Here is a 26,965-nt window from a genome sequence, read left to right on the forward strand (position 1 = left end):
CTTTGAATTGTAGATCTACCACTCTAATCATTGTTAGCTCTTCCTAGCATCAATTCCATTTGTAGTAGCCACGACATCCTTTGTGCTTACAGATACCATTTCCCCTGTTCTTTGACAGTATGTTCTTTCATTATACACCACATGCTCTTTCCCATTACATCACAGGTGAAACTTTTAAGTTAACCTGCTTTCTTGTGGTTGCTATGTTCTACCCATCACCACTGATTCACTGTGGTCGGTGACCAATGGCTAACCCCAAAATGCAATCAGAGTGTCTGCTTTCTTGGACCATTCCTGGCACCAAATCTTTTAAGTTGGGTTCCATGAACAGTAAACAGAAGCAAAGATGAGTGTTCAGGAAGTTTACTAAGGATTACACTTAGGATCAACAGCAGTGGAAGGGAAGGACAGTAGCATCACATAGAGAAAAAAAAAAAAAAAAGAAAAAAAAGAGGCTGTGACACTGTTATATAATACTGTTCCTGGTTCCTGAGAGGTAACTTCTAAACCCCTGGAATTTGCCAAGTTATAAGACTGTATTTACCATTTACTAAAAGGGTCTGGCCCTTTTAACACTTATCAGAGCTATAACAGATGACATAGCTTTTTTTGTATTTAGCTGTTCAACGCCTCTCTTCCTCTGATAAGTGTTATGAAGGCAGGAACTATGGCTATTTTGTCCTCTCCAGCATCCCCAGAACTAAACTTAATGCCTGACATGTAGCTTTAATAAATACTCATTGAGCAACTATGTAATTAAGATAGATAATAGTGATAAAGTGTAGCAGTTAATAGTGTGGCTCTGTAATCAGGCTGGATGCAAACCTTCCAAATCCTAACTTGTCCATGGAGAGTTCCGTAAAGGAGTTCTCCCCTTGCACAGCAGACAAACTTCAGGTTATCAGTTCACATTAAGTTTGCCAGACTGGTGGAACTTACCCTCAGTAACCAAACCCTAGAACAGTGTGGAATGAGAATCTTTATTTATCATCAGCAGCAGCACAGCATGGCACTTATGCACAAAGACTATCTGGGAAACAGTCATTTTGACCACAGTGCTTACCCTGTTTTGTACATCATTTTCTTCACCTGTGAAGGAGTCTAACTCATAACACCCAGCTCAAAGTTGTTGTAAGGGTCAGGTAGGTTAAAATATATAAGAAACAGTGTCTGGTACCCAGTAAATTCTTTATATGTATTTGCTATTATCATGATTATTTATTAATTTAGGTTGGAAGACATATCTGGCTGGACACCTGGTGCTGGTTAGCTGCATAAGACATTCTCTCTAGGTGCATAAATTTATGCCATAGATAAATGATAGATCAGATGGTTATCTAGTGGACAAAGAGATGGCATAAAGGAAATATTCTTTGGCATTTCCAAAAAGCTGTAGGGACCTGGTAGGCAGCTCTTCTCTAGTCTACAGACAGTTCTATCTGAAAATCTAGGGTGGATTATCTAGGCACAGTACTCCGCCCCTCCTCACCAGCACTGTGAACATTCTAGCAGATTTTGGCTCTTTGTTCTCCTTATTATAGATTCTAGAAAGGCCACTATCTTTTGGTAAGTATGGCTTTTCTTCATTCAGATTACAACACGATTACAGTACTGTTTTCTTTAGGTATACCCTAAGCCCAAGGCAGAAGCATCATCACTTTAATTTCAGTTCCTCCTTTACCAAGTCTCCTTGCACTTTTATGCCAGGCTGATGCCTCTTAGGGTGAGGCACTTATTATTTTTTTTTCTTAAAGATTTTATTTATTTTATTTGAAAGAGTGAGAGAGAGCATGAGCGGGGGGAGGGGAAGAGGGAAAGGGAGAAGCAGACTCCCCACTGAGCAGGAAACCAGATGTGGGGCTCAATCCCAGGAGATCATGACCTGAGCCAAAGGAGGACAATTAACCAACTGAGCCACCCAGGCGTCCCTGAGTGAGCCACTTCTGCAGGTACAATTCTAACCTTTCCCCTCAACATTTCTTTGAAATTTTAAAGTACTTAATAGTAGCCCTTAAGCCGGGAAACTGATATGCCCTGGGGGCAGAGATCCACAAGAGTTGTAAGAGTCACTTAACCCTAACAGTTTGCTGTGGCTTTAGGGACAGCTATTATGACAACGTGACTTACCTTTCTCAGCCTTAGTGTCCACATTTATAGAATAACACCTACCTTGCAGTGTTACTGTAAGACTGAGGTCAGAAGTAGGGTTAATACTGTGGAATCACATTACAGTCACACAGAGGAAAAAAGAAAACAAAACAAAACAAAACAAAAAAACAAAAACGAATTATACCCTTACTGCCAATTTTCTCTTCCAGTAAAAAACATCTACAGGTTGAACGTATGTTATTCTTGCTGGGCAAAAAAAGGGGCAAAATGCATCAAGGCAAGTCCTTCTATTTTCTCACCTCAGTTTCCTTAATATAACTGAAAGGGTCTAGGTCAGTGGCTGCAAGTTCAAGATTGAGAGTTACAAAATACTGGGTTCCCATTCTGACTCCGCACCTTGTCATCTAGCTGTTATGATCTGTTTCTCAACCTCTCATGGTGTCCGGTTCCCCTGAAGCCAGGATAACAGAGATGGACAGACTTTCGTAACTGGGACTAGACTTTCTTCTCTTTCAATTTCCTAAATCAGAGGGGAAAGAAAGCCATAGGGGATTACCCCTCTGAACAGCCACACCGTAAGCTAAGAGGCCAAGCAAGGGGTTAGAGGCCCGAGAAGCCGAAGCGGGGCGGGCCAACGAGACCGCGGCAGGAAGGGCCTGGCGTTCCCGCCTCCGATGCGTGCGCGCACCATGCACGCATGCACGTACGGCACGCACAGCACGCTGCGGAAGCGCGCGCGCAGGCCCAGCCCTCGTCGCCGCCGCCATTTTAGCTCCTGGTTCCGGCCGCACGGTGTAGGCTGTTGTAGCGGGGAGGGGTGGGGGTCCTCCAGAGTTAAGTAGCTGCCCTCGACTGTAGGGATACAGCCGCCAGCTTCTTTTTTTTTCTTCTTCTTTCATAACCGCCCGCTCGCAAAGTCCGAAGATGTCCAAGCGGCACCGGTTGGACTTGGGGGATGATTACCCCTCCGGCAAGAAGCGTGCGGGGACCGATGGGTAAGCCAGGCCGGGGGCGCGAGGCAGCGGCTCGGGCTTTGTTGGGGTCCCGGAGGAGAGCGGGCCAGGATCGGCCTAGCCACGGGCCTTGGAGCTCGACCCTTTGTTTCCCTCTGGGCTCGGCTCACTAGCGGCGGGTCGGGGAGAGCGGCGCCACTCCCGGTGTTCGGCTGGGCAAGGGCGCGGGGAGATGTGTGGCGCGGCCGCCGCCCGGCCCAATCGGGAGGGTGGAGAGGCCTGCGTGGCCACGAGGGCACCTCCTCTCGGAGCCGAGCCGGAGTCACTTCGTGGGGAGCAAGCGGGAGGGAGTCGCGCACCTCGTGGTCTGGGTTCCCGGGTGAGGTCTGGAGCCGGGGAGACTGTGGGGGAGGGCGCGCCGGGAGTATTCGCTTCCGCGGGCAGCAGCTACTTCTCCGGCGGAGCGATCGCGGAGAGGTCTTTGGGGGGCGGCTGGGTGCCCCCCAAGGAGAAAGGCAGGGGGCAGAAAGTGAGGAAAGCGCGTGGATTCTTGTGTAGGTTGAGATGGGGGGGTGGCGGGAGTCGAGTGAGGCGTGCCGGGAGAGTTCTCGGGGAAGGGAGAGTAGAGGGCCTGCAGGGAGAAAGGAGAACGTGGAGCACCGCTGATGGGTTGGAGGGCTGGTGCTTTGGAGCCGCTGCATGTGTAGTTTGGCGGGAGAGCTTGTGCCTCAGTCCATTCAAACACTTCAAAGTAGATAGTAGGCAAACTTCCGCTCTCTGCCTACGCTCCCGCCATCTCCTTTATTTCCTGCTTTGGCTGAAACAGTGGTTATTGGGCAGTCGTGGGATGGGAATTAGAAGGCATTTTTTCCCCCCTTTAAGAAGTTTTTTGTTTTATATCCCCACTCCTTCATTAGTAGCTTTGGAAACATGCAGACACTTCTCCAAAAAATGTCTTTAGTATTTTAGGAAAATGTCGCCCGTGGGGAGATTGTTAGGGAGTTGAAACACTTAGACTCTTGGTGTTTCAGATTGCTTTCCCGCAGCATTTCCTGAAAGTTACAGAGGAATTTAACAATTTACTAGCAATTTCATCAAAATCACTTCTCGACCGTTGTGTGTTTTCATTCCTGAAGTTAAGAAAATTATTTGGGTAGTTCAGGTCAGAAAACAGAAGTGTGCATATCCAAATACTTTCCATAATTTAATTGTGTGTGTGTAAAGAATGTAAGGAATCACTGTGTCACGTTATCTATATAAGTTCTATGAATTTTTGTTCTCCTAAAGTTTTTCATTTCTGTTGGTTTCCAGTATCAATGTTGAGTGTGTCTGTGTGTGTCTGGAGTGTAAGCCTGGGGAAGGATGTACTTTTTAATACTTTTCTATGTACTGAATGTGGAAAGCAAAAGTATATCACATTTTAATCATGTAAAATTTTTAGTTTGCAATGTTAGACATTAGTTTTCTTTCTTTTTAGGTTATTAGTTTTCTCTCTTTAGGATCTTCTCCTCCCCATCCCCCAGCAAAACTTCAGCGTTTTTGGTTAAAGACTCCTTTAGAGCTGAAAGTTACTTTGGAGAGTATAAGCATCATCCGCTCAGGGGATGACAAATGGAGATGCAGAGTTGTTAAGGTGGCTTGTGCAACCTTACACAGTGTACAGCTCGATGTAGAACCTTGATCTTTTCATTCTCACTTTTAGCCTCTTGCTTTTTTCCATTACAGCATAGAATATGGCTGTAGTTAAGTCAGTGCAGCCTATTTTAATGACATTTGAAATGGGTTGGTAAAGTAGGGAACACTTGGTTCTTGGTTTCTGGGAGTAAAAATAAATAGTCATGTCACCTGGCTAAGATGCAACTGATGTCTCTCAAAAGAGTTCAGATTGGAACAAAAGACACTGGAATGCAGTGAATTCATTTATTCGTGTGTGTGTGCGCGCGCACGCGTACGCGCATTCATATTTGTGTGTTTGGGATCATTGGCTGTGTGTGTGTGTATATTGCTCCCTTTTTCTTGCAAAACAGCCTTAGTAAATTAAGGATTTCTTTTTAGGTATAGGATGGTGACCTTTTGATTTTCTTGGATATTATATCGTATCTGCCTGTTGGTAAAGGAGAGTTCCATCTTTGAAGTCAAGTCCAAGTTCTGAGATAATTCTGGAGAGAAATTTGTATAAACATTTCTGTATCATTTCTCATACAACCAATTCTTTAGCAATGGGTTACATTTGTACTTGGGTTCTCCCCTCCCCCTGCCGCTAGTTCGATAATTTTGAAAGTCACTTTTGTTGACTGCCATGCAGTCTTTTTTTTTTTTTTTAATTAACATATAATGTGTTATTAGGCCCCGCGTATAGGTCTGTGAATCACCAGGTTTACACACTTCACAACACTCAACACTGCACATACCTTCCCGAATGTCCATAACCCAGCCACCCTCTCCCTACCTGCCTTGCAGTCTTGAAGTAGGGGGGGTGTTTTTTGTTTTTTGTTTTAAACCCTTGTAGTTATTAACAAGTGGTTTTATCTGAGGGAGAGAAGCTTGCCAGTCCTATGAACTTTGTTGCTGAGCATGGCTGGTTCATTCCCCAGTACTGAAAAGGAAAGTAATTTGGTGGGAGATTTCATTTAGATTCAAGTCCCAAACTATATGGCATTTTCTTATTCTTGCTGTATTTTTGTTTGGAGGTCAGGTAGAGAAGTTGAAAGTTTCTGTTACATACTGACATTACTACTTTTTCATCATCCCACAAGTTTTGCTTTATAAAATTACTAAGAAAAAGACAACTGACCTTTGGAAAACTTTGTGAAAGTAAGGACACTTTCCATTTTTATGTTTGTTTTGGAGAGTACTTCCTAATAATAAGCGCTTTTTTCCTTAATTGTGGAAAAGTGAAACAAATATAGCATATATAGAGTACATACTGTGCTCCCAGAACTATTCTGGGTGCTGTATATATATACCACTTTTTCATTACAGCCCTATGATACAGGTGAGGTTAAGTAATTTGTCCCAGGGAATACAAGAAATGTTCATAAATAAAGAAATAAAGAAAAGAAAGAATTAAATAAATAAAGAAAGAATAAATAAAGAAAAATTTCCCTGAAATCTTCATCCTTATCTTGAACCACTCAATGAACATTGTTTTTAGTCTTTGCATGTTTATTCACAAATACAAACTGTAATATTTAATATAGATGAAATGTTTCAATATGGGCTGTTTTGTGCTTTGATTTTTAATTACTAAGAAATGTATCAAATTAGAATAGGTGTACATTATCTTTTTCATTTGCTATATCACATTCCACTCATAAAGGGGTGTTGTAAATTATCTACCCAGTTTTCTCCTCTTTGGTGTTTAGTTTCCCAGTCTTTATTGTTTTACAAGTGAAAGGGATGGAGGATATCCTTATGTATACGTATTTGCACACTTAAAATACCCTTCAGAAAATTTCTGGGAGTGAAATTGCCCGAGAAAAAGCAGTGTGTATTTAAAATATTCTGATTTTGGGAACTTGGGTGGCTCAGTCAGTTAAGCAGCTGCCTTCAGCTCAGGTCATGCTTCCAGAGTCATGGATGGGATGGAGTCCTGCATCAGGCTCCTTGCACAGCGGGGAGCCTACTTCTCCTTCTGCCTGATGCTTCCTTTTCTTTTGCTCTCTGTCTGACAAAAAAATAAATAAAATCTTGAAAAAAAAACCATCTTTTACATCTTCATCAGCAGTACTGTAGTGCCTGTTATTCCATGTAGAATTTTAATGCGGTATTGTAATTAAATTAAAAAAAAAACCCTTCAGTGATACGCAATATTTATCAGGCATTTACACTGTCCCAGGCACAACTTGAAGCACGTTACATGTACTGACTTAATTCTTTTTTTTTTTTTTTTAAAGATTTAATTTATTTACTTGACAGAGACAGAGAGATCACAAGTAGTCAGAGAGGCAGGCAGAGAGAGAGGAGGAGGCAGGCTCCCTGCTGAACAGAGAGCCGGATGCGGGGCTCTATCCCAGGACCCTGAGATCATGACCTGAGCCAAAGGCAGAGGCTTTAACCCACTGAGCCACCCAGGTGCCCCCTGACTTAATTCTTGAAGTACTGCACAAGATCTGTGAATAGCCACATTTTATAAACAAGGAAAGAAATAACTGTGGTCATATAGTTAGCTTCAATGCTGAGCCAAGATTGAGCTGAGATAGTTAAGAAACGTGCTTAAAAACTGTGTCATAACTGTGTCTACCTGCCAGGATTGTGGCTGTGTGATCAATAAATAAAGCACTGTTTTTTAGTCAGTTTTTAAGCATCATATCTCAATGAGTAAGTCTTTTTAAGAGTAAAACTCCTGTATAATGAAAGTGCCTGTTTTAAAAAAGAAAACAGGCAGGTTGCCCAGGTGGTTCAGTGGGTTAAGCCCCTGACTCTCGATTTCGGCTCAGGTGATGATGTCAGGGGTTGTGGGATCCAGTCCGGAGTTGGGCTCTATGCTCAGCCAGAGTGCTTGTTCCACTGTTTTGTTTCTATCTATCTCTCTCGAATAAATAACTTTAAAAAAAGGAAAAGAAAACGTATACATGGTGGTCTATTCATTATTTATGAAGTAATGGATTTGAGAGAGCCCTCCATAGCTGTATTTTGATTTTTATCCTCCCACATTGAAAGTAAATAGTTTGAGTGATAGGCAAGATGATTGGATTTGGTTTCTGCATCCTTCCTCTTGCTTTCTTATTTTAATCTCAGGCTATTTTAGTAATACTTATCTCTTTGCATATAGTAAGTTGAGGCTTACATCTTGCCAGTGGTTGTACAGCTGTGATCTCAGTGCTTCTTTTTTTTACTCTTTTTGCCCCTATTTCTCAGTTAGCAGTTAAATCTTTGTGTCCTTAGGATGTATTTTATGCTCCCTTTGCTGTCGTTATTTTTGGTAATGAAGTTTCTGGTGAAGTAGGCCCTTTAAAAATGTATCTGTATAGATACTGTAACAAAGCACTGTGGTATGATTTACTTTGTCGATCACTCTCCCTTACCTGTATTTTATAACTCTGGAAAGGTTAGGTTCATATGTTAAGTGCCTGGTGCTAGGAGTGTAGAAGTTCATAAAACTTATATTTTTGTCATATTGTTTCTTGGTGGTCATGTAATGGTCTTCTGTCCCACCCCACTCCTAGAGTACTAGAAACATGAATCCTTTGCATTTAGGCCAGATGTTCTTTAAGGGTTCTTTTATGTTCTGTGACCTTTAATATACATGGTCTTTGAACCATTCATGGCTACAGTGCTTCTCACTTTGCTGGGCACATTTCTCTGTACCCTGTTAGAAACTTTGTCATTCACATTTGGGGCAATATAAATAATTAATGATACTTTAGACCAGCGGCAGAATGAGGTAAACGAAGGATGGTTGATGGCATATTTCAAAGGTAGCCCAGGAAGTTGTGAGTTCTGAGACCTGGTTTTATGTGTTTATTATGTTATCTTTTGGGTTTTTATTTTTTACCCCCTTTGACTTCCTTTCTCTTTGTGTGAAATGGGATAAAAGGCTTCAATCATGGCTTATGTGTCCTGTGATTCTGTAGAAGGTGAACAGAGGGATGGGAGAAAGGATCACTTTTTATATATGTATTTTATATTTATATGAAAAGTATGTATATATGGCTCTATGAAAGTATACATGTGAAAGGTGTGTGTATGTGTTTATATACATAATAAAGCTTTTCTTTAAATTTCTCTGGAATACAATTATATTTTAAGGAGGGACAAAATAAAATAGAGTTGGTCTGCTTACTATTTCTGTAATTGGGGAACCAACCTAATTCCTGCTGGCTCTAGAATTTTAGCTGTATTTTATCTAGGGTTTTCTGTTGTTCTGATGTGCTGTCATAGAGAATGAATGGTCTTTCCTACTCGGCTACTGATAATTGGTGCATGGAAAATTTGTACGTCTTCTGTGACTTATGAATAAGGAGTAATGACGTGTTAAGTGGCTTGTCTTTACAGCTCTGTTTTGCCTCACTATTTCAGGTCTGGATCCAGATACTTTGTGGCAAGTTTGCTGTAGGATTTGATTTGAAGTAAACTGGATTAGTAGAATAAATAAACAGATTATTTAAAAATTATTATTTTATTAGGAATCATGTGTGGTAACTGGAAGTGGATATTAGCATTGAGTACTTAAAGTTGACCTAGAATTAATACAGTGGCCATCTGCAAAATTTTAGCATTTTTTTAATTTTTATTTTTTTTTCCAACTCAAACTTCATCTATTTTAATGTATTATTTGCCTCCTACTAATAAACCTTTATTTCACTCGTTATAACTGAGCAATGAATCTTCCACACTCAAATATCTTCCTTGCCCAATTAATCCAAAGGAAAAAAACTGAAATGATTAGTAAAGAAGAATGTAGGGACTAACACACCCTTTTAATATGTTTTTAAATATTTTTAAGGTTTAAAAAGTGTTTAAAGTTTGTAGTTCCTAGTAGGAAAACATTATCTGAATGAATACCCTAATGGCAAACCATTGTAGAATGTTTCAGTTGCATGGGGAGCACAGGGGTAGGGATTCTCTTCACAGCACCCCAGCTTTCTTCATGAGAAGGTCGGAGGTACACTGGTTTGTATTATTGCGACATCCATTAGGTGATCGAAGTTGCTTTTCCTTCAGCAAGGGCTTTATTTGTCAGAAGGGCATTATGCTTGACCTCCAAATTTGGCTGACAATTTACTGATGAGATTCATAACCTTTGGGTTGCTCTGATATTTTGACATATTCGCTGGGTTCTGGGCCACATCCTGGAAGGCCACCATAACTTCTGGATCCTGCATGGCTGCAAGAACTTCCGGATCACTAAGAATTTCATTGAGCCCAGGCATTCCTGCCATTCCAGGCATCCCCCCTGCCATTCCAGGCATTCCTCCAGGAAAATTACCCGGCATTCCCCCAGGAAAGCCACCTGGGAAAGAGCCATACTGAGCTCCTGATTGTCGTCTGGCTTCTTCCTCCCTCTGGGCTCTCTCGTGTTCTTCCCGAGCCTTCTTAACCCTTTCTATTCTTTCTTTGATCTCTCGCTCTTCACGTTTTCGCTCGTATTTTCTCCGATGTTCAGCAATTTTCTGGGCCCTCGGTTGAACTTCTTTCAGCATCGCACTAGCATCTTCATCATAATCCAGTTTGCAAGCAAGGGCAAGATCATGTGCTGCTTCTTCCCAATGGCCCAGAAGTCTATGTGCTTTCCCGCGCCACTTATAAGGCTGAGCTGAATCAGGATTTATTTCAATAGCTCTGTCACAGTCTCGAATGGCAGCATTTGGCTTCTGTAATTTGATGAAGACACTGGCTCTCTTGGCATACAGAATGGCCAAGCGAGGATTTAGTTTGATGGCATCTGTGAACAAGTCAATGGCTTTCTGTAGTTCACCATCATTTAGGGCATCAATGGCAGCCACTTTTTTATCATTTGCCTGATCCATCATTTCCTCGGTTATCTCTGCATTTTCATCTCCCATTTCTTGAGGGGCATCGGTATCTGGTTCAATCACACCTTCATTGTCAATTTCTAGATCACTCTCCTCACTTGATGGTTCATCTGTCTTTATGTTTTCCTCCGCCTTCTTACTATCTGGTTTTTCTTCCTTGATACTGTCTTCTGATTTAGTTTTATGAGTGGCAGGTGGTATTTTACCCCCCATGCTCTCCACCCACTCCCGCAGGAAACGCATTTCCTCGGTGTGCAGAACGCTCGGATCCTGCTTACACATTTTCACGAAAGCCCGAAGCTCGCTCACTTTGCGGGGGTCCATGGTCCAGAGGCAGTGGCAGGCGGCAGGCGCGGCTGGGGTTGCGACCCGATTCCAGGCGCGGGTACTAGCTCAGCGTGATCGTGTAGAAGGGGGCCAAATTTTAGCATTTTAAATAACAACTTTTGTTCAGTGAAGCTTGTTTTTAATGGTTGTATTTCACTTGACGAATGTCAAAAGTATACATAGGTTTACAAAGTTTTGCAGTTGCTGTTAAGGATGTTGTGCAAATGAAGACAAAAGAATGAGAGTGTTTTAATTTTAGTTTTTCTGTAGGACAAATACACGGTTAGTAAATAAAACTGGAAAAGTGCTCTGAAGCATAACTCGAAAGCAAACTCACCTACAGTCTTTTATTAACTCATATTTGTATTACCATTAGGGAAATAGAATTGTCTTTGTGTCCAGAAGCCGTTTTGAATTTGAACATACCTTTTCATGTAACTTGAAGGAAAACCTGGGGAAAATTGTGATGCATCCTTTTTGCTTTATTTATTCCTACCTTTTCCCCACTTTTGCCCTCAGTCTTTAACTTCTGCTAAGTAGGCAGGGATTTTACTCCATCAAGTCTGATTTCTCAGACTTGGCGTTATCTCAGCTGGTGGTTAAAGGTATGGAAAGACACTGTTCCTTAAGAGAACTTGAGGTCTCATCAAAGAGGGAAAGATGTTTATGGATGAGGCATGGAGAATTCTTGATTATAAGGTCTTTTTCATTATTTTCTAAAAATTATTTTTATAAACATATAATGTATTATTTGCCCCAGGGATACAGGTCTGAATCATCAGGCTTACACACTTCACAGCACTCACCATAGCCCTACCCACCCCAATGTCCATAAGGTCTTTTTCGTTATTGAGTTTTGTATTGGTTTATTGGTTGTTGCATATTTCTGTTGTGACTATAACACTGCCAAGAACATTTTGCGTAAAATTCAGAATCTGAATTCTAAATTTTTATTTTTAGGAAGGATCGAGATCGTGACCGGGATCGTGAAGATCGGTCTAAAGATCGAGACCGAGAACGTGATAGAGGAGATAGAGAGCGGGAAAGGGAGAAAGAAAAGGAGAAGGAATTGCGAGCTTCGACTAATGCTATGCTTATCAGTGCTGGATTACCACCTTTAAAAGCTTCCCATTCAGCTCACTCAACCCACTCTGCACATTCAACACATTCGACACATTCTGCTCATTCAGCACACACCGGACATGCAGGACACACATCACTTCCACAGTGCATTAATCCTTTTACCAACCTACCCCATACTCCTCGTTACTATGATATTCTAAAGAAACGGCTTCAGCTCCCTGTTTGGGAATACAAAGATAGGTTTACAGATATTCTGGTTAGGCATCAGTCCTTTGTACTGGTTGGTGAGACTGGGTCTGGTAAAACAACACAGGTGAGTTATTATTGTATACCATGGTATATACTATATTAATGTTCATGTTTACTAAATGTTGCTTATTTGATCCTAGTAGTCCTTTACATTGTCTGGTAGAACATCCCGAAGAATAGCTACTTTGATGTTTAGCACTTTTTATAGTAACACACAGTGGGAGTGTCTGTTTTCCTGAGTCTAGAGGAAAATAGCAGTGCTGTTTTGTTAATGTTAAGTATGACAGAATGATGCTTTCTGACCACTTTGTCTCTTGGGTGGTACAAATTTGGAGGTACAAGTTTTGTTTTCCATTGCTTGAGTATAGAGGTTTGAACCACTGAGGCAGTTTTATTTTTGTTAATCTTTTGTTTGTTTCTTTGTTTCGTTTTGTAATTGTCTTGAATTGGGTGAATATTATCTTGTTTTTAAAAAATGGAAGAGCTAACTAAAGTCTCTTTACCTATGATCTCCACATATATCCAGTTACAGACTACCCCCAGATACATAGCAGTAAGCACTAGTGTCTTGTTAGTAATATATCTAGGATATTTTTAAAAATGGATGAGCTGTGGTTTACTGGGTCCATGTTATAGAACTCTAGGCTGCTTCTAATGGTTGTTTTTCATGAACAGGTAGATCCAAAAGATTATACTATGGAATTTGAATTTTTACAAATCTGATTGGTGAAAATGGTATTTCAGTAATTTTTAATTTGCATTTCCTGCTATGAATGAGGTGTTAACCATATTTTTGTATGCTTGAGCCTAACCACCAGTTAAAAATTTCAAGGAGATTACAGAAGTAGTAGTCCTTGGCCATTGTAGAAAATCTGGAAAATCCAGAAGTTCAAATGAATTTAGTAAGTTCTCTTACTATGTAGAAATCAATATTACTATACTGTGTTTTTTCCTGGCTTGTTTTCCATGTTTATTTACCTGTGATTCATGTTTATAATAATTAAGCATACTGCATGTGCAAGTTACCATTGTTGTTTTTTAAGTTCCATATGCCGCAAATCAATTTGGATATATCGTGGAGACATTTTGAAGGCTACAGTGGCAATCAGAATAGAAGGCTTTTAAAGACTGAGCCTTAGTGAATATGGCTTTTCTTAATAAGAAAAGAAAACTTAGTGTTGATGTTAGGAACTGAAACTGATAGGTTTATTTTTATCATCTTACGGAAATTTAAATGTGTGAAAAGATACAACTTATTTTGAAGATTTAGTATTTTAAAGAATTTCAGCTGATTTATCTGCTTTGCATAGTACTAATTTATTTAATTAGGAATTGGATAAAGCTAGGCACTGTATCCTTTGTATTTGTTTCAAGAACACTATAAGGAAGTTGTTGGTCACTATTTTCCAGATGAGCAAAATGAGCCTGAGATTGGTAAGAATCTTAGAGGTTTAGTGAGTTGCCTGTGGTTACATAGTAGATTTAGGTGGGCTCAGTATTTAAAGCTTTGTCTCTTTGTTTAATAGCCAAAGTTATATTTATTTCATTTTCCTGTTCTATGGTCTTACGTGGTTAACTTTGTTTCAGAGATGAGTTTCTTTAGTAGCAGTTAATGTGAAAGGTCAAGTGATACAAAATGAGAGGTTTGTGATTATTTCGATGAATATTTGTAGTGGTTTTTGTTGTTTGTTTTGTGTACTTAAAATCGCAGGCCATTTGGGTAGTTCAGAGGGAAGCTGAACAGCTTAGTGAATTTCACCCAAGTGTTTTTTTGGCATGCTCCTATTAAAGTTTTTTACTCAAAACCATTAAGAGCAAGCCCTTTTGGTTATCTTTTTATGCCTGTCAGAAAATGAGACCCTCCAAACAGAATCTAAAGTATTGACTCTAACTTTTGACTGAGACTCACAGTAAAAGTCATTTTACATTGCAACTTGGTGTGTTCATACTATTATCCATGTGTAAGAAACTAAAGCCAGTTCAGGGTGAACGGAGGCACAAGTTCAGAAAAGAGAAAACTTTGTATTTTCTGGCCAGTATATAGGGTGTGTATAAAGAGGGAGATGGGGCAGGTGGAACTGGAACAGCAGGCTAAGCCTCAGTGTATCGTGCTATAGATCGGGGAGCCATCAGAGCTTTTCAGTAGGGATTTTTACAGAAATGTCCTGTCTAGTGAGAATGTTGACAACAGACTATGTAGGAAGTCATAACAAAAATTTGACTCCTTATAAGGTAGTAGAATGGAGAATAAAGAGTAGATTGGAGTTAGAATGTTAATATTACTGTTGGGACATAGGAGGGATTAGTAAGTATAGGAGGAAGGTGTGAAATAGTTTCGGTTTTGAACTTGTTGAATTTGGGATACCAGTAAAATATTCATTCCTCAAGTGGAAATGACCACTAGGTTAGGATGGAAAACATAGTTAGGATTGTCAGTGTATTACAGGTAATACTAGAAGTCAGGAGAGTAAATAAGACCAATCAGGATAATGTTCTTAGAAATGTGAATAGATGCATTGCCTGCGCCGTTTTCCAAATATTGTCTGGGAAACCTGGAAGGTTCCTGAAACTCAGAGGTCCTGGGATTTTCTTTATATACTTCCAACAAAACAAAAATAGTGCAATATATTCAAAATTGAAACCGATAAGAGAATTCAGCAGTCTTCTATTAAGCCAGACATTAGAGATATGCAAAAATGCAAAACAATGTATTTTTTCTGCTAATTTTTTCTTTCTTCTCTTTTTTGGTTTGGAAGATGTAATTATTTTTCATAGAAAATGTTTTTGGTAGTATAGGATAGGTTTTTATTGTTAAGAATTAATAAATACTCTAAAAGTTTTTCAGTTTTAATTTCCTCATATAGTAAAGTCTGTTAGTTATTTGGCATCCTTGATTGTTTTAAGAGTAAAAAGAAGTCCCGAGATCAGGGTTCAAAAACTGCTGAATTGGCCAAAAATGTTTGTATCTTAATTTTAAAGTGGAAGCAAGTTACCCATTTCACTGGAGTGAATTTTAAAAGCTTTGAACATTCTTGCCTTGAGAATTCCAAATGGTTTTAAATAGTTTTAGCTGAATGGTAAATGTTTGTTTGAATTTCATTTTGTTTGGTCTTATAAAGTGCATTTTGCCTTTGCAAAAGGCTTGCAGAAATGAAGATAAATATATAAAACTTAGCTGGAAAACCACTTAAACTTTGGTTTGTGGGTTTATAGACCTAGAGAGACCCTTCTCTTTTAGGATAGTATTTATTTCTGTTCATTTTAAGTCCTTTAAAGATAAGCATTGTTAAGTTCTTAGAGAAGTGATATAGTCACCCTTCTCCCCTTTTAGATATTTGTAAGTGAAAACAGTTATCCCCAAATTGTAGAAGTAACCTAACTAAAATGTGGCAATGGTACGACAACCAATATTCTTCAAGTGTGTTTGTAATCCTTTACCAAAACCACCCCCACCTGCATTTTCTGTGGCATTTGAGTTTGACAAGCTTTTGGATGCTTTGATGGAGGCCCATCATGACTTTAATGCAGTGGATTCCCATTTAATATAGTGATTACTTAGATTTTTGCCATGGTTCTTACCTAGGTAAGTGAGTGAAGAGCCAAGAAATTAGAGGTTCTGTTAGCTTCTGTTGATAATGGAACAAGGGAGAAATGCGCTGTTGTCATGGAAGCCAACCAACTTGTGCTTGGTGTTTTTTCTTGCTTTAGTAGGTGCCATCGAGTTTGAGATTGACAGTTACTGAAATTGACTTTTAAGATGGCACCTAAGGCGTTCCATTGTGCCTACTTCTCCCAAAAGCAGAAGAATAGGGGTTTGATTCTGCTGGTTTACAAACCAAATTTGAATTGACTTAAAAGACATAGCTTTATAACCACAAGGGTTGTGATTTCTATTTTCATCTGCATTTTGTAATCAGATTGTATAAGAATTTAATAATTTCTGAGAAAATTTGTGGAAACTCACATTTGTTAAAAAGTAGAATTTTTTATAAGTTGGGTTTTTTCCAGTATATAGAGAAACGTTTAATGATCTAACAGTTGATGCTGTAGAGCGTATTTAGCACAGCTTCAGTGGACCTAGTCTGCTCTGGAGTATTATGTCATCAGTGTATGACCCCTTGGCTTGGAGGGCTCATGCTCTAAGTTAGAGCCCTAATACTTGGTGTGCCTAATTGATTTTTGCTTTAAATTATTGGAATGCAATAAAATATATGTTGAATATGCCTGATGTGCAGGCAGAGTAGAATTGATTTAAGTTTGAAATTATTTGATAGATTCCACAGTGGTGTGTGGAGTACATGCGATCATTACCAGGACCCAAGAGAGGAGTTGCCTGTACCCAACCCAGGAGAGTTGCTGCAATGAGTGTGGCCCAGAGAGTTGCTGATGAAATGGATGTAATGTTGGGCCAGGAAGTTGGTTACTCCATCCGATTTGAAGACTGCAGCAGTGCAAAAACCATTCTTAAGTAAGTACTGTCTTCGAAAATGCATACTTTGTTTCTCTACTTTTAGTTTTCTGCCACTAGATAGAGGGCTTTGTTAGGGGAGTCTCAAAATCATCCAAATTTAGAATAGTCCAGAGAAGACCTTCTTAGACTTAATAAATGACTTTTTAAGATGGATTCTTTTTTACCAGCAATATATGCAGCTGTTCAAAGAAATTTTTCTTTGAACAAAAATTGATTTTGTTCAAAATTTTCTTTGATCAAAGAAAGATTTCTTACTAGCAATATATTTATATAGTTGTTCAGTAGACAGTGAGCTTCAAAGGTCAGATTTTAGTTATTCGGTGCTATATCTTGGGTGAAATGTTACAGCATTTAAATGTGGTAGAAAAGTGATACATCTTAGTGAAAGATAGTTATTTCTAGAAAGAATGATGTGTGGGATGGTATAGAAATTATTTGGTGCTTTTAATGTTAATTATACAGCTATTACTGTACATATGTTATGAGCTAAAAGGAGGAATCTTTTGTTGTGTAATATACTCTTGGAGTCTCCCCAAAGTCCTTTACCTTTTCTTTTATTGCTGTGGTGCACAATTGACTACCCTGTTGAGCTTCCTTCTAGTATTTTCTTTATAACTGTCCTAATTTTTTTCTTCTTATACTGTATTCTGCATAAGTTGTGAGATACTGCCTGATGGTACTTCTTTTGAAAATCTTCCCCTTTTGTTGCTTCCGTTTATTCTGTATATATGTGACATTTAAATCATTTTTTAAAAATGATTTCTTTGTCACGATGTATTCTCCCTGAGGTTTTTTAAAAGATAATTTTGGAACAAAATGTTACATGGGCAGTGAAATGAGTCATTGGTGGCAGGAATATATAGTCTTATGAGGGAAATAATGTATTACAGAAATTTTCAAATGAATGCAGAAGTATGATAGTATAATGAACTCCCACCTGTTTATCCAGCATCTTCAACCTTGGGCTGTCCTGTTTCATCCAAATCCCAACTTTTCCCTGTCCCATATAATTTTAAGCAAATGTTAGATATTACATACTTTCATTTCTAAATATTTCAGTGTACATAGGTCAAAGATGGTTTCTTATATAGCTATGATATTCATAACTTTAAAAATTTCCTTAAAACATCCAATCACTTTTAAAGTTTCATGTCAGTTTTTTCTAGTTTCTTTGATAATTATTGGAACTTCAGGTTAAAGTATCACTGTTGTTTTTAATAGCAACTGGACAGTTGTCTATTAAATCAGCTTGTCTTTGACTTTAAGGCATGTTTTTGGTTTATATCTTAAGTTTCATTGAGTATGTCTTTTTTTTAATTTTTTTTTTTTAAGATTTTATTTATTTGACAGAATGAGAGACAGTGAGAGAGGGAACACAAGCAGAGGGAGTGGGAGAGGAAGAAGCAGGCTTCTTGCTGAGCAGGGAACCTGATACAGGGCTTAATGCCAGGACCCTGGGATCATGACCTGAGCTGAAGGCAGATGCTTAACGACTGAGCCATGCAGGTGCCCCTGAGTACATCTTTTTAGTTTAGTGATAATCTCATTATTGTTCACTTGTAATTATGATATAACCAATGAAGGAGTTATATAAAATCATAACGTAAGATTTCATACTAATTTAATATGCAGGTAATGTCAAGGACTTGAGGACAATAAAGGGCAGATTTTACTCACCTTGAGGAGAAATAATTATTTTGACATTTGATTCACTAAGTATTGAATATTTCTTGGCAAGCCACATTTGAGCAGGGAAAATGGAATTTGGAATTGGGCAAGGAAAGTTACATGTAATACTGGGTTAGTGTGTGTGTGTGTGTGTTAGTGTTAGGAAGTGGTAGGCTTTCGAAAAATGTATGCTTGTGAAAGATTTTGGTTCAGTTAATAGGGAATGAGAAGTAACATATAAATAGATTCGATAGATCAAAATGAACATATTTTTGGCATTGGGATGTTTTCTTATGTGAAATGGTTCCCAGAGGCTATAACTAAACTTTAAACAAAAAAGCCCACCTAATTCTGGACAGAGCTAGCTTATTGGGTTATCTTCTAGAGTCTGAAGAGCTAGAAGCTTACCTAATACTGTCTTTAAGTGATACTAAAATTAAATCCTATTTAATTGTATGGAATGTGTGATAGTTTTGATAGTAGGAATACTTCAAATGGAGTGTAGTATGAATCTGTAAATGTATTTGGTATAGTCCTCTATCATCTCATGTCTTGAGAACCCCAGATACTAAAAACAGCTAGAACTTAAACTTAAGGAGGATCAGTTACATAATTAGCTAGGAAGAGTGAATACCTAAGACAGCCACCAGTCAGTCTCCTCCTTCAGCTATTCTTAAACACAGTTGACCTTTGAGCCACAAAGGGGGTTAGAGCAATAGCTCTTCCCACCCCCTGCAGAAATCAGTGTCTAACTTGACTCCCCTACAAATTACCTACTAATAGCTCACTTCACCAATAACAAACAGTTAACATATATTTTGTATGTTATTTATGTATTATCTACCATATTCTTACAGCAAGGTAAGGGAAAAATCACAAGAAAATAATCTATAGTCCTGTACTATATTTATTGAAAAAAAAATCTGTATGAGTAGATATGTGTTGTTCATACCTGTGTTGTTTAGGGGTCAAGTGTGGTTATAAAAATGCCTAGGAATCCATTATTCTGCCCAAAAAAAGGCTTTTAATTTTCACTAAGAATGGTAAAGAGGACTAACTTCTGAAAGTTCTGTCTGAGGGACTCAGAATTCAATCATACTCTTTGATTTCATTGTTGACAGTAAACAAATAGTTTTTTACTAAATTAAATTTGTTTGAGAGTACTTTAGTTAAAGTAGTATATCTTTAAATCATCTCTATTCATATTAAGGGCCCAAAGGTACTTTTTCTGGTGTTTGGGACACATACCCATAAGTTCTAGATTCTAGATCTATTATTGTACTGTTTTCAGAGAATTGGATCTAGTGTAAATTAGTACACTCTCTATCAGACTAGTCTTAAAAGTCTGTCTGTCCAGTCCCAGTAGACAAGTTAGGTTTTCAAACTGCCACAGCTGTAAATCATTTTTAAATTTCATTTGTTGTGATTTTTGCCTGCTCCCATCACTTTTCTGAAGTATTCCTTTTACAGTATTCTCAACTTTCCTTTTGCTATTTTGGCTTGGAAATTATGAAAAAAAGAAAAAAATCCAAAAAACCCCAAGTAAATTCGCTAAAGAAGAGCACATCTGTCAGTGGAAGATGTTGCCAAGTTTGTGATTGGTCAGTGAAAAATCTCTTAATTCACTTTAAGGAAGAAGAGATGATACTCTTGCAGGGGATTTTAAGAAGCACTTTGGAGTTCCAACAAATTTTAAGAAATCTGTTCTTCGTTTATTTTGAGGGAGCTGATAATTTTTTTATGGAATAAAACAGTATGATAGTCTTGAACCTTCAGGGAGACATAATATTTGACGTTGGTAATTTTGTACCTAATTAATTATTTTCTTTTTGTATCTTCTCCCCTAAGCTGCAGAATTCTGAGGTATTTTGATATTGAGTGAACCCAGTGATTTACATAAGTAATGTTTAGTTAGTCGTAAAGTTAGTTAATTGAGTGCTTTCTCTGTGTTGGACAGTGCCAGCTAGATACTAAAAAGCTGATCTGGTTCTTGTCCCCATAAAGTAAGTGCAATTTCACATTGTGATTAGGCTTCTGAAAGAGAATACCAGTGTTTGTATGAAGGCATGATTTGGAAATTCAGTTTAGACGGGACAAGAGAAGATGGAATAAAAGCCTAAGTTGAATAATGGTTTGCCAGGGTTTGGGGATACAGGGAGCAGAGCTTTCTTGGCAGACGGAACAGCATTTTTTTTTTTTTTTTTTTTTTTTTAAGATTTTATTTATTGATCAGGGGAGGGGCGGAGGGAGAGGGAGAAGCAGACTCCGCTGATCAGGGAGCCTGATGCAGGGCTCGAGCCCAGGACACTAGGATCATGACCTGAGCTGAAGGCAGACACTTAACTGACTGAGCCACCCAGGTGCCCATCGAGCAACATTTTTAAAACCTTTTTTTCTGAAGGGGGGGAAAGAGTTTACTTGAGAAGATACTGCAGTTTGTGTATTTTTTCAAGTATCCAAATGATTTGTGTAAGTCAGTATTTCCATGCCTCATCACTTGAGATGATATAGGACTGGTTTATGGATAGTATGAATAATTAAAGATTGGTTTCTTTCTTTTGCCTGGTTGGAGTATAAACGCTTTGGGAAACAGAGTTTGTGTCTATATCTGTATACTTGCCTTGTGCATGGAACTTCAAAAAGAAAAAAAAAACCTGATTTGGAAAAGGCAACAGGAGAGTGTGAAATTTGTCACTACACTGTAGATTGTGGGTTAATCTTCAACATAAATGTGAAAAACTGATTGGTTTTCATGAAAAGGCATTTTCCTTGATTTCTTGGTGGAGACAGCATGATGATAGGGTGATTTGGTGTATATAATTTATAATTTGGTTTCTATTCTGAATCTTTTGGTTTTGGGCGTCAGATTCATTTCAATTTTGGGATGGGTCATAGGCTAAGGAATTAATCTGGGGTAATGTTTATGGAGTGAAGGTGGTGTAGCTCTTTCCTTCAAGGATGCATGTTTTGTAAGACCACCATCCTGAGTTGTTTATGGTGTATATAGCTTCAGGACAAGCTGCTGGAAAAATCTAGAAAACTTAAGGACAGGATATAGTTTAAATCTATAATCAGGTGATAAAGGAGAAATGAACAGAACTTTGGGTCTCAAGGTGTGATAAACCCCTTGTAAAGTTTGAGGAAGAAAAGTTTTGAACTAACCAGCCAAAGAAGTGCTAATCTCCATAATACGAGTCAGAGACTTTCCACATTTTTTTAATTTCCAAAAGGCAGTCTAGATGAGAAGATGGAAGAAAATCTAAAAATTTTTAATAAATATGAGATTCCAGTACAAACACTGCTACAATAAGGAGTTGGCTGGTACAGGACCTTTAAGGTTGACACTGGGGAGAATTTACCAGACATTGTTGTAGCAGCTTCTCATAGCAGATTCTTTGGGGCTTGAGTTAGAAGCACCAACTGAATAAGGACTATTTAGAGATTCCACAGTGGGTTTCCAATAAGGCAGCCTTATTAAAAAGTAGATGAGCTGAGAAGAGAATCAAAGGGAAATACATCCTAAGCCACAGACAAAGATTACGGGGCTGGAGTTGTGTCCTAGCTTTGCTACTTATTAGCTGCGATCTTGGCAATGTTAATTAGCCTCCCTGTGCTTATTGCTTTTTCAGAAGATAGAGCTGATAATAACTACCTCATATGGTGGTTCTGAGATAAAATAAGTTAATTTGTGTACAGCCTTTAGAGTAATTCCTGTCGCCCAGCAAGTGCTAAGTCAACATTTCTACACTGCTGCTGCTGTTAGGGGTGGTAGATTTCCAGTTTGAGAAATTATTGGATCTTATTAAGCAGTTAACCTAGTTAATTAAAAAGAGACATAAAAACAGCTTAATAAAGTTCTTTTTAATACAGCACTTGAATTACAATTTGGGGGTTTTAACTTGAATTAAAACTTGGGTATTACTTGTCACTATGAAATGAATGAATGAATCCAAATACTCTTAGGGCTGGAGGTAAGCCATGGAAATAGGCCTGGTACTTTAAAGACCATTAATTACATAAACATTAATTATAAACTAATTTATTGAACATATGTTGTAGAGTAGGCTTTGTTCTAAATCAGGTATAGCACTGGGGTTAGATAAGGTAGTTTTACTAAATCTTTAGAAAGGGGTAGTGATAAAGAACAAATATGGTTATTTACCACTTAAGCATTTTCTGTCAGGCTGAAAACTCATCGTTGTCACCTTAGAGTTAGAATTCTTTGATTTTTTTTGTTCATAAAAAGCTAACTTGATTTCCTAAAGGTATGCATATATTGCATTTGGTCTTTGTGTTTATACTTAAGTACTTGCAAGGGTTTAGTTCTAGAAGACTCTTTGTTTATAGTGTTTAACATCTTACAAAATGTTAAATAAAAACTATGCATTTATACTAGCTTTCTGTGAATTTTATTGAGGAATGGACAGTCTATTTTGAAAAGGTAATTTGCCTATTTTTAATTTCTTAGGTATTTCTTTTGCTTGATACATAGCTGACTGAACCATACCAATATATTTTAGCTGTTTGCCCAGATAAAGCTGTATGCTTTGAATGCTGATCTCAGAAGTATGAGGCTGTCTGTATAGGTTATATATAAGTGGGGTTTGCGGTTTTCTGTTTGCTTTCTTTTTGTCCATTTTTTGGTATTAGAAATGCATTGGAACACTGTAGATTCCAAATTGTTCAAAATATTGTGTCGTACCTTTCCATGTGACTGTTTACATCTTGTAGTTTGTTCTTTGTTGTGATTCTAGTAAGATTAGTGTTGTTTAAATGTATCAAGTTGAACTTGACCCTATATAAATGTTTGCTTATCCCTTTACAAATGAAAGGAATATTAAGTACACAAACGAACTGTGTTAGTGTCACTAGTTCTTCTCTGACTTGGTTGGGGACTTAAGCTGTGAGGCAATTAAGAATGTGGTTTTAGGGGGCGCCTGGGTGGCTCATTGGGTTAAGCTGCTGCTTTCGGCTCAGGTCATGATCTCAGGATCCTGGGATCGAGTCCTGCATCGGGCTCTCTGCTCAGCAGGGAGCCTGCTTCCCTCTCTCTCTCTCTGCCTGCCTCTCCATCTACTTGTGATTTCTCTCTGTCAAATAAATACATAAAATCTTAAAAAAAAAATGTAGTTTTAGTCACATGAATTATATAGATGATTTCACAAAGGAGAAGGTATTTCATCTGAGCTGAGAAGGGTGGATGGACTTAGATAGATTAACTTAGCTAGGTTTTAGGTAGAGTAGAAGTTCCTAAACTACCTTAAGTTCACATGCTTAATGTCTCAGTGATTTTTCAGGGTACCCTAACGCCTGAAGAAATGACTCAGAATTTCATTTATTTATTGGTTTGGTCCTAAAAACTTAGTTAAGTATTTATGTCCTAACAGCTTAGTAGCCTTTAAACAAATACCACACATACACTGGAATCAAAACTTTTTTTTTTTTAAGATTTTATTTATTTATCCGACAGAAGGAGATCACAAGTAGACGGAGAGGCAGAGAGAGAGAGAGAGAGAGAGAGAGAGGGAAGCAGGCACCCTGCTAAGCAGGGGGCCCAATCAATGCGGGACTCGATCCCAGGACCCTGAGATTATGACCTGAGCTTAAGGCAGCAGCTTGACCCATTGAGCCACCCAGGTGCCCATCAAAATATTTTTTTTTAAAGATTTTATTTATTTATTTGACAGAGAGAGATCACAAGTAGGCAGAGAGGCAGGCAGAGAGAGAGAGGGGAGGAAGCAGGCTCCCTGCCGAGCAGAGAGCGGGTTGTGGAACTCCATCCCAAGACCCTGAGATCATGACCTGAACCAAAGGGAGAGGCTTAACCCACTGAGCCAACCAGGTGCCTGGAATCAAAATATTTTTGTTTCATTCTTAAAGCACCATTATCTACTAGTGTGATGTCAGTTTCTTAAACTATGGAGTTGAGTTGGACACTGCCGCCTTTATTTACTGTTCTACACTGATATTTGCCTTATATTTGCTTTTTGTTAGAGCAACTATCAAAAATTAAGCCTTGCAAAGATAGTATCTTTGAAAGGAATACACATAATGAAGTACCTCTGCTAGTGGTTCTGTGGCATCACATGTCAGTTATGGAAGATGATAATATAAATTGTTTTGAATCTTAGGCAAGAGCATAGTTATTCTCTGGAAATAGGGTATCATTTAACAAATTGAATCAATTTACTGTAGCAAGTTAAGTGACCTGTTTATACCCAAAGAAGGAAGTAGTCTACTCTTCTCTTGACTGGTTATATAAATAGATGTTAAAGTTCTACAGTAATCTAAACTTGGACTGTGCTAGGGGATTATAGATAAACTGTCCTTTAGGTGATCTTATTGAACAACCAATACCTTATTTTTTAAAACTGCCGTGTTCACATGATCAGGTTTCTAAAGGTTTGTTTTTTTTTTTACGTAACTTCGTAGAACTATATAAATTGAGAAATACAATGCTAGCATTATAGACACTGAAGACATTAAGTTAGTGATGAATCCAGAAATAGCCAGATCACCTACAAGAGGTAAATGACTTCATTTTTAACTGACTTATGTGGGGTTTTTTTGTTTTTGTACACAATTAGGTGTTCTTTGATGATAGTTCTTTATTTTTATGCTTATGGCATAGAAATAACTGATACTGGAAGAAAGTATTGGAGGAAGGTAATTTGAGGACTCTTGGTACCTACTGAATAACTATAATAGAAATCCCTGTGAGCATGTTTAAAAGTTGGTAATTGACCATTTCATAATGTTGGCATTTTAACGCATGGTAGGGTGTGGGTGTTCAGGCTTCACTATTTATAGTAGTGAAAAGAGCTGTATTTTATAAAGTCAGTATACTATATATAGTTTTCTTCTAATGAAGTTCTTGGTAAGTGCAAGCTGTTTTAGCTTTGTCATTTCTGTTTCTTTTACTGTTGTCATTCAAAAAGTATTCTACTGATAGGGCTGCTTTTAAAGTAATTTCTACACCCATCGTCGGAATCAAACTCACAACCCTGAGATCAAGAGTTGCATACTCAAATACCTACTGAGCTAGCCAGGTACCCCATCTACTGATAGGTGCTGATTTCACTTGTATTGTTCTAGAACAGTAAATATAAAGTTGCCTTACTCTTTCTAATGACTGTATAGTTTGTTTTATTCTATTGATGGGCACTCAAGGTTTGTAGTTTTGCTATTAAAAACACTTGCTTGGGTACCTGGGTGACTCAGTCAGGTGAATGTCTGCCTTCTGCTCTGGTTGTCATGTCCAGGTCCTGGGATTTGAGCCCTGTTCAGTGGGGATTCTGCTTCTCATTTTCTCTTTCCTTCTCCCCCTCCCCCTGCTTGTGCTTTCTCTCTCTCTCAAATAAATAAAATATTAAAAAGAAAAACATGTGCTGCCCTTAGTACCCTCCTAACAAAACCTGGTACACACATTTTTTCACACATTGACACATATATGCCCGAAATGAATTCCCTACAAATGAAATTGGTTGAGTTACAGGGTTATGTTTGAATTTTATTATATTGCCAGATTGCCTTTCATAGAGATTTATCTACTCTGACCAGTAAGGAATGAGCAAATGAATGTTTGTTTCTGTATCCTTGCCAGCATTGTATTGTGGAACTTTTTTTTTTCTTTGTCATTATTTTAAGTGAAAAATGAAATATTAGGTTTTAATTTGCATTTCTTTTGTATGAAATTGAGCTTTTTACGTGTTATTTATGAGCCATTTGTGTTTCTTTTTGAGCTTAGAGTAGTGCTTTTCTCATTTTTCCTGAAGTATTGCTACCTGCTTGCCAGTTATTTATAAGGTGCTATTTTAAAATGCATCCCAATCCCAGAGAAGGTAAATTTGAAAAAAATGTACAGTATTACAGGATTAATGAAACTTGGTATTTGTCCATCTTTCTGTGGTTAGTTGGCTTTTTTTATATTGATTGTAGGAGCTCTTAACAGAATTAGCATTCTGGATATCAGCTGCAATTTTCTTAACAAAATTGGCCTTCAGGATTTAAGTTCCAATTTTTATTCACTTTGCCATGTTTCTTTGCTTTGTTTATCACACTTTATGCCTTGTAGAAACTTGAATTTTATATAGGTGTTTTGAATTAATTGAAGATGTATTCAGTTATTGAACAATTATTTGAATCCATGTGTTGTAGTATTTTTGTTTTACACATCTTTGATCTATTTGAAATTTTTTTAAGGAGATAAAAGGTTTGAGGTAGGGATTTAAGTAGGTTCACACTCTGTGTCTCTCTTAACACATTCCTACACCAGAGAATGTAACACTAAGTTATTGGGGATTGTTTCCCCATGTAGGCACAGTTGTGCATTAGTTTTTGACATCCACTAAAGTTCTGAATAATCTTATACAGAGTTTGTTAAAAATTTCTGGTGTACATTTTGGGAAACTTTCACCTATGTATCTATTTTCTTTGAACCAGACAAATTGAGAAATTTTTCAAAAAATTATAAATATAAACAGAAAACTAAATAATACCTTCGTAGTCTGTAGTGTTTTATAATACTTTTTTCATGTTGGAATTGGTGTTATTGGTCAGGGTCAGGGTTGGCATTTGGCTTATAGTTGTGTTATGCCATTTGCATGTGCCCATTGCAAAAAAGAAAT

General features: G+C 38.1%; 2 protein-coding genes across 2 annotated transcripts in view; one reads left to right on the forward strand and one right to left on the reverse strand.

Annotated features, from left to right (window-relative positions):
* The first annotated feature begins 2,864 nt into the window (after positions 1-2,864).
* DHX15 (DEAH-box helicase 15) overlaps positions 2,865-26,965 on the forward strand; it is a 59,032-nt gene continuing 34,931 nt past the window's right edge. The window contains exons 1-3 of the mRNA XM_059164541.1: positions 2,865-3,104; positions 11,828-12,263; positions 16,474-16,667. Coding sequence (XP_059020524.1) covers positions 3,034-3,104; positions 11,828-12,263; positions 16,474-16,667 — 701 coding nt within the window. The 5' untranslated portion in view covers positions 2,865-3,033. The remainder of the gene's footprint in view (positions 3,105-11,827; positions 12,264-16,473; positions 16,668-26,965) is intronic.
* LOC131825293 (hsc70-interacting protein) lies at positions 9,312-10,952 on the reverse strand. The gene has a single exon (XM_059164556.1). It carries the CDS (start codon positions 10,862-10,864, stop codon positions 9,755-9,757), a length of 1,110 nt encoding a protein of 369 aa, XP_059020539.1. The 5' UTR covers positions 10,865-10,952; the 3' UTR covers positions 9,312-9,754.

This window comes from Mustela lutreola, chromosome 1 (genome assembly GCF_030435805.1).
Source record: "Mustela lutreola isolate mMusLut2 chromosome 1, mMusLut2.pri, whole genome shotgun sequence".
NCBI lineage: Eukaryota > Metazoa > Chordata > Mammalia > Carnivora > Mustelidae > Mustela > Mustela lutreola.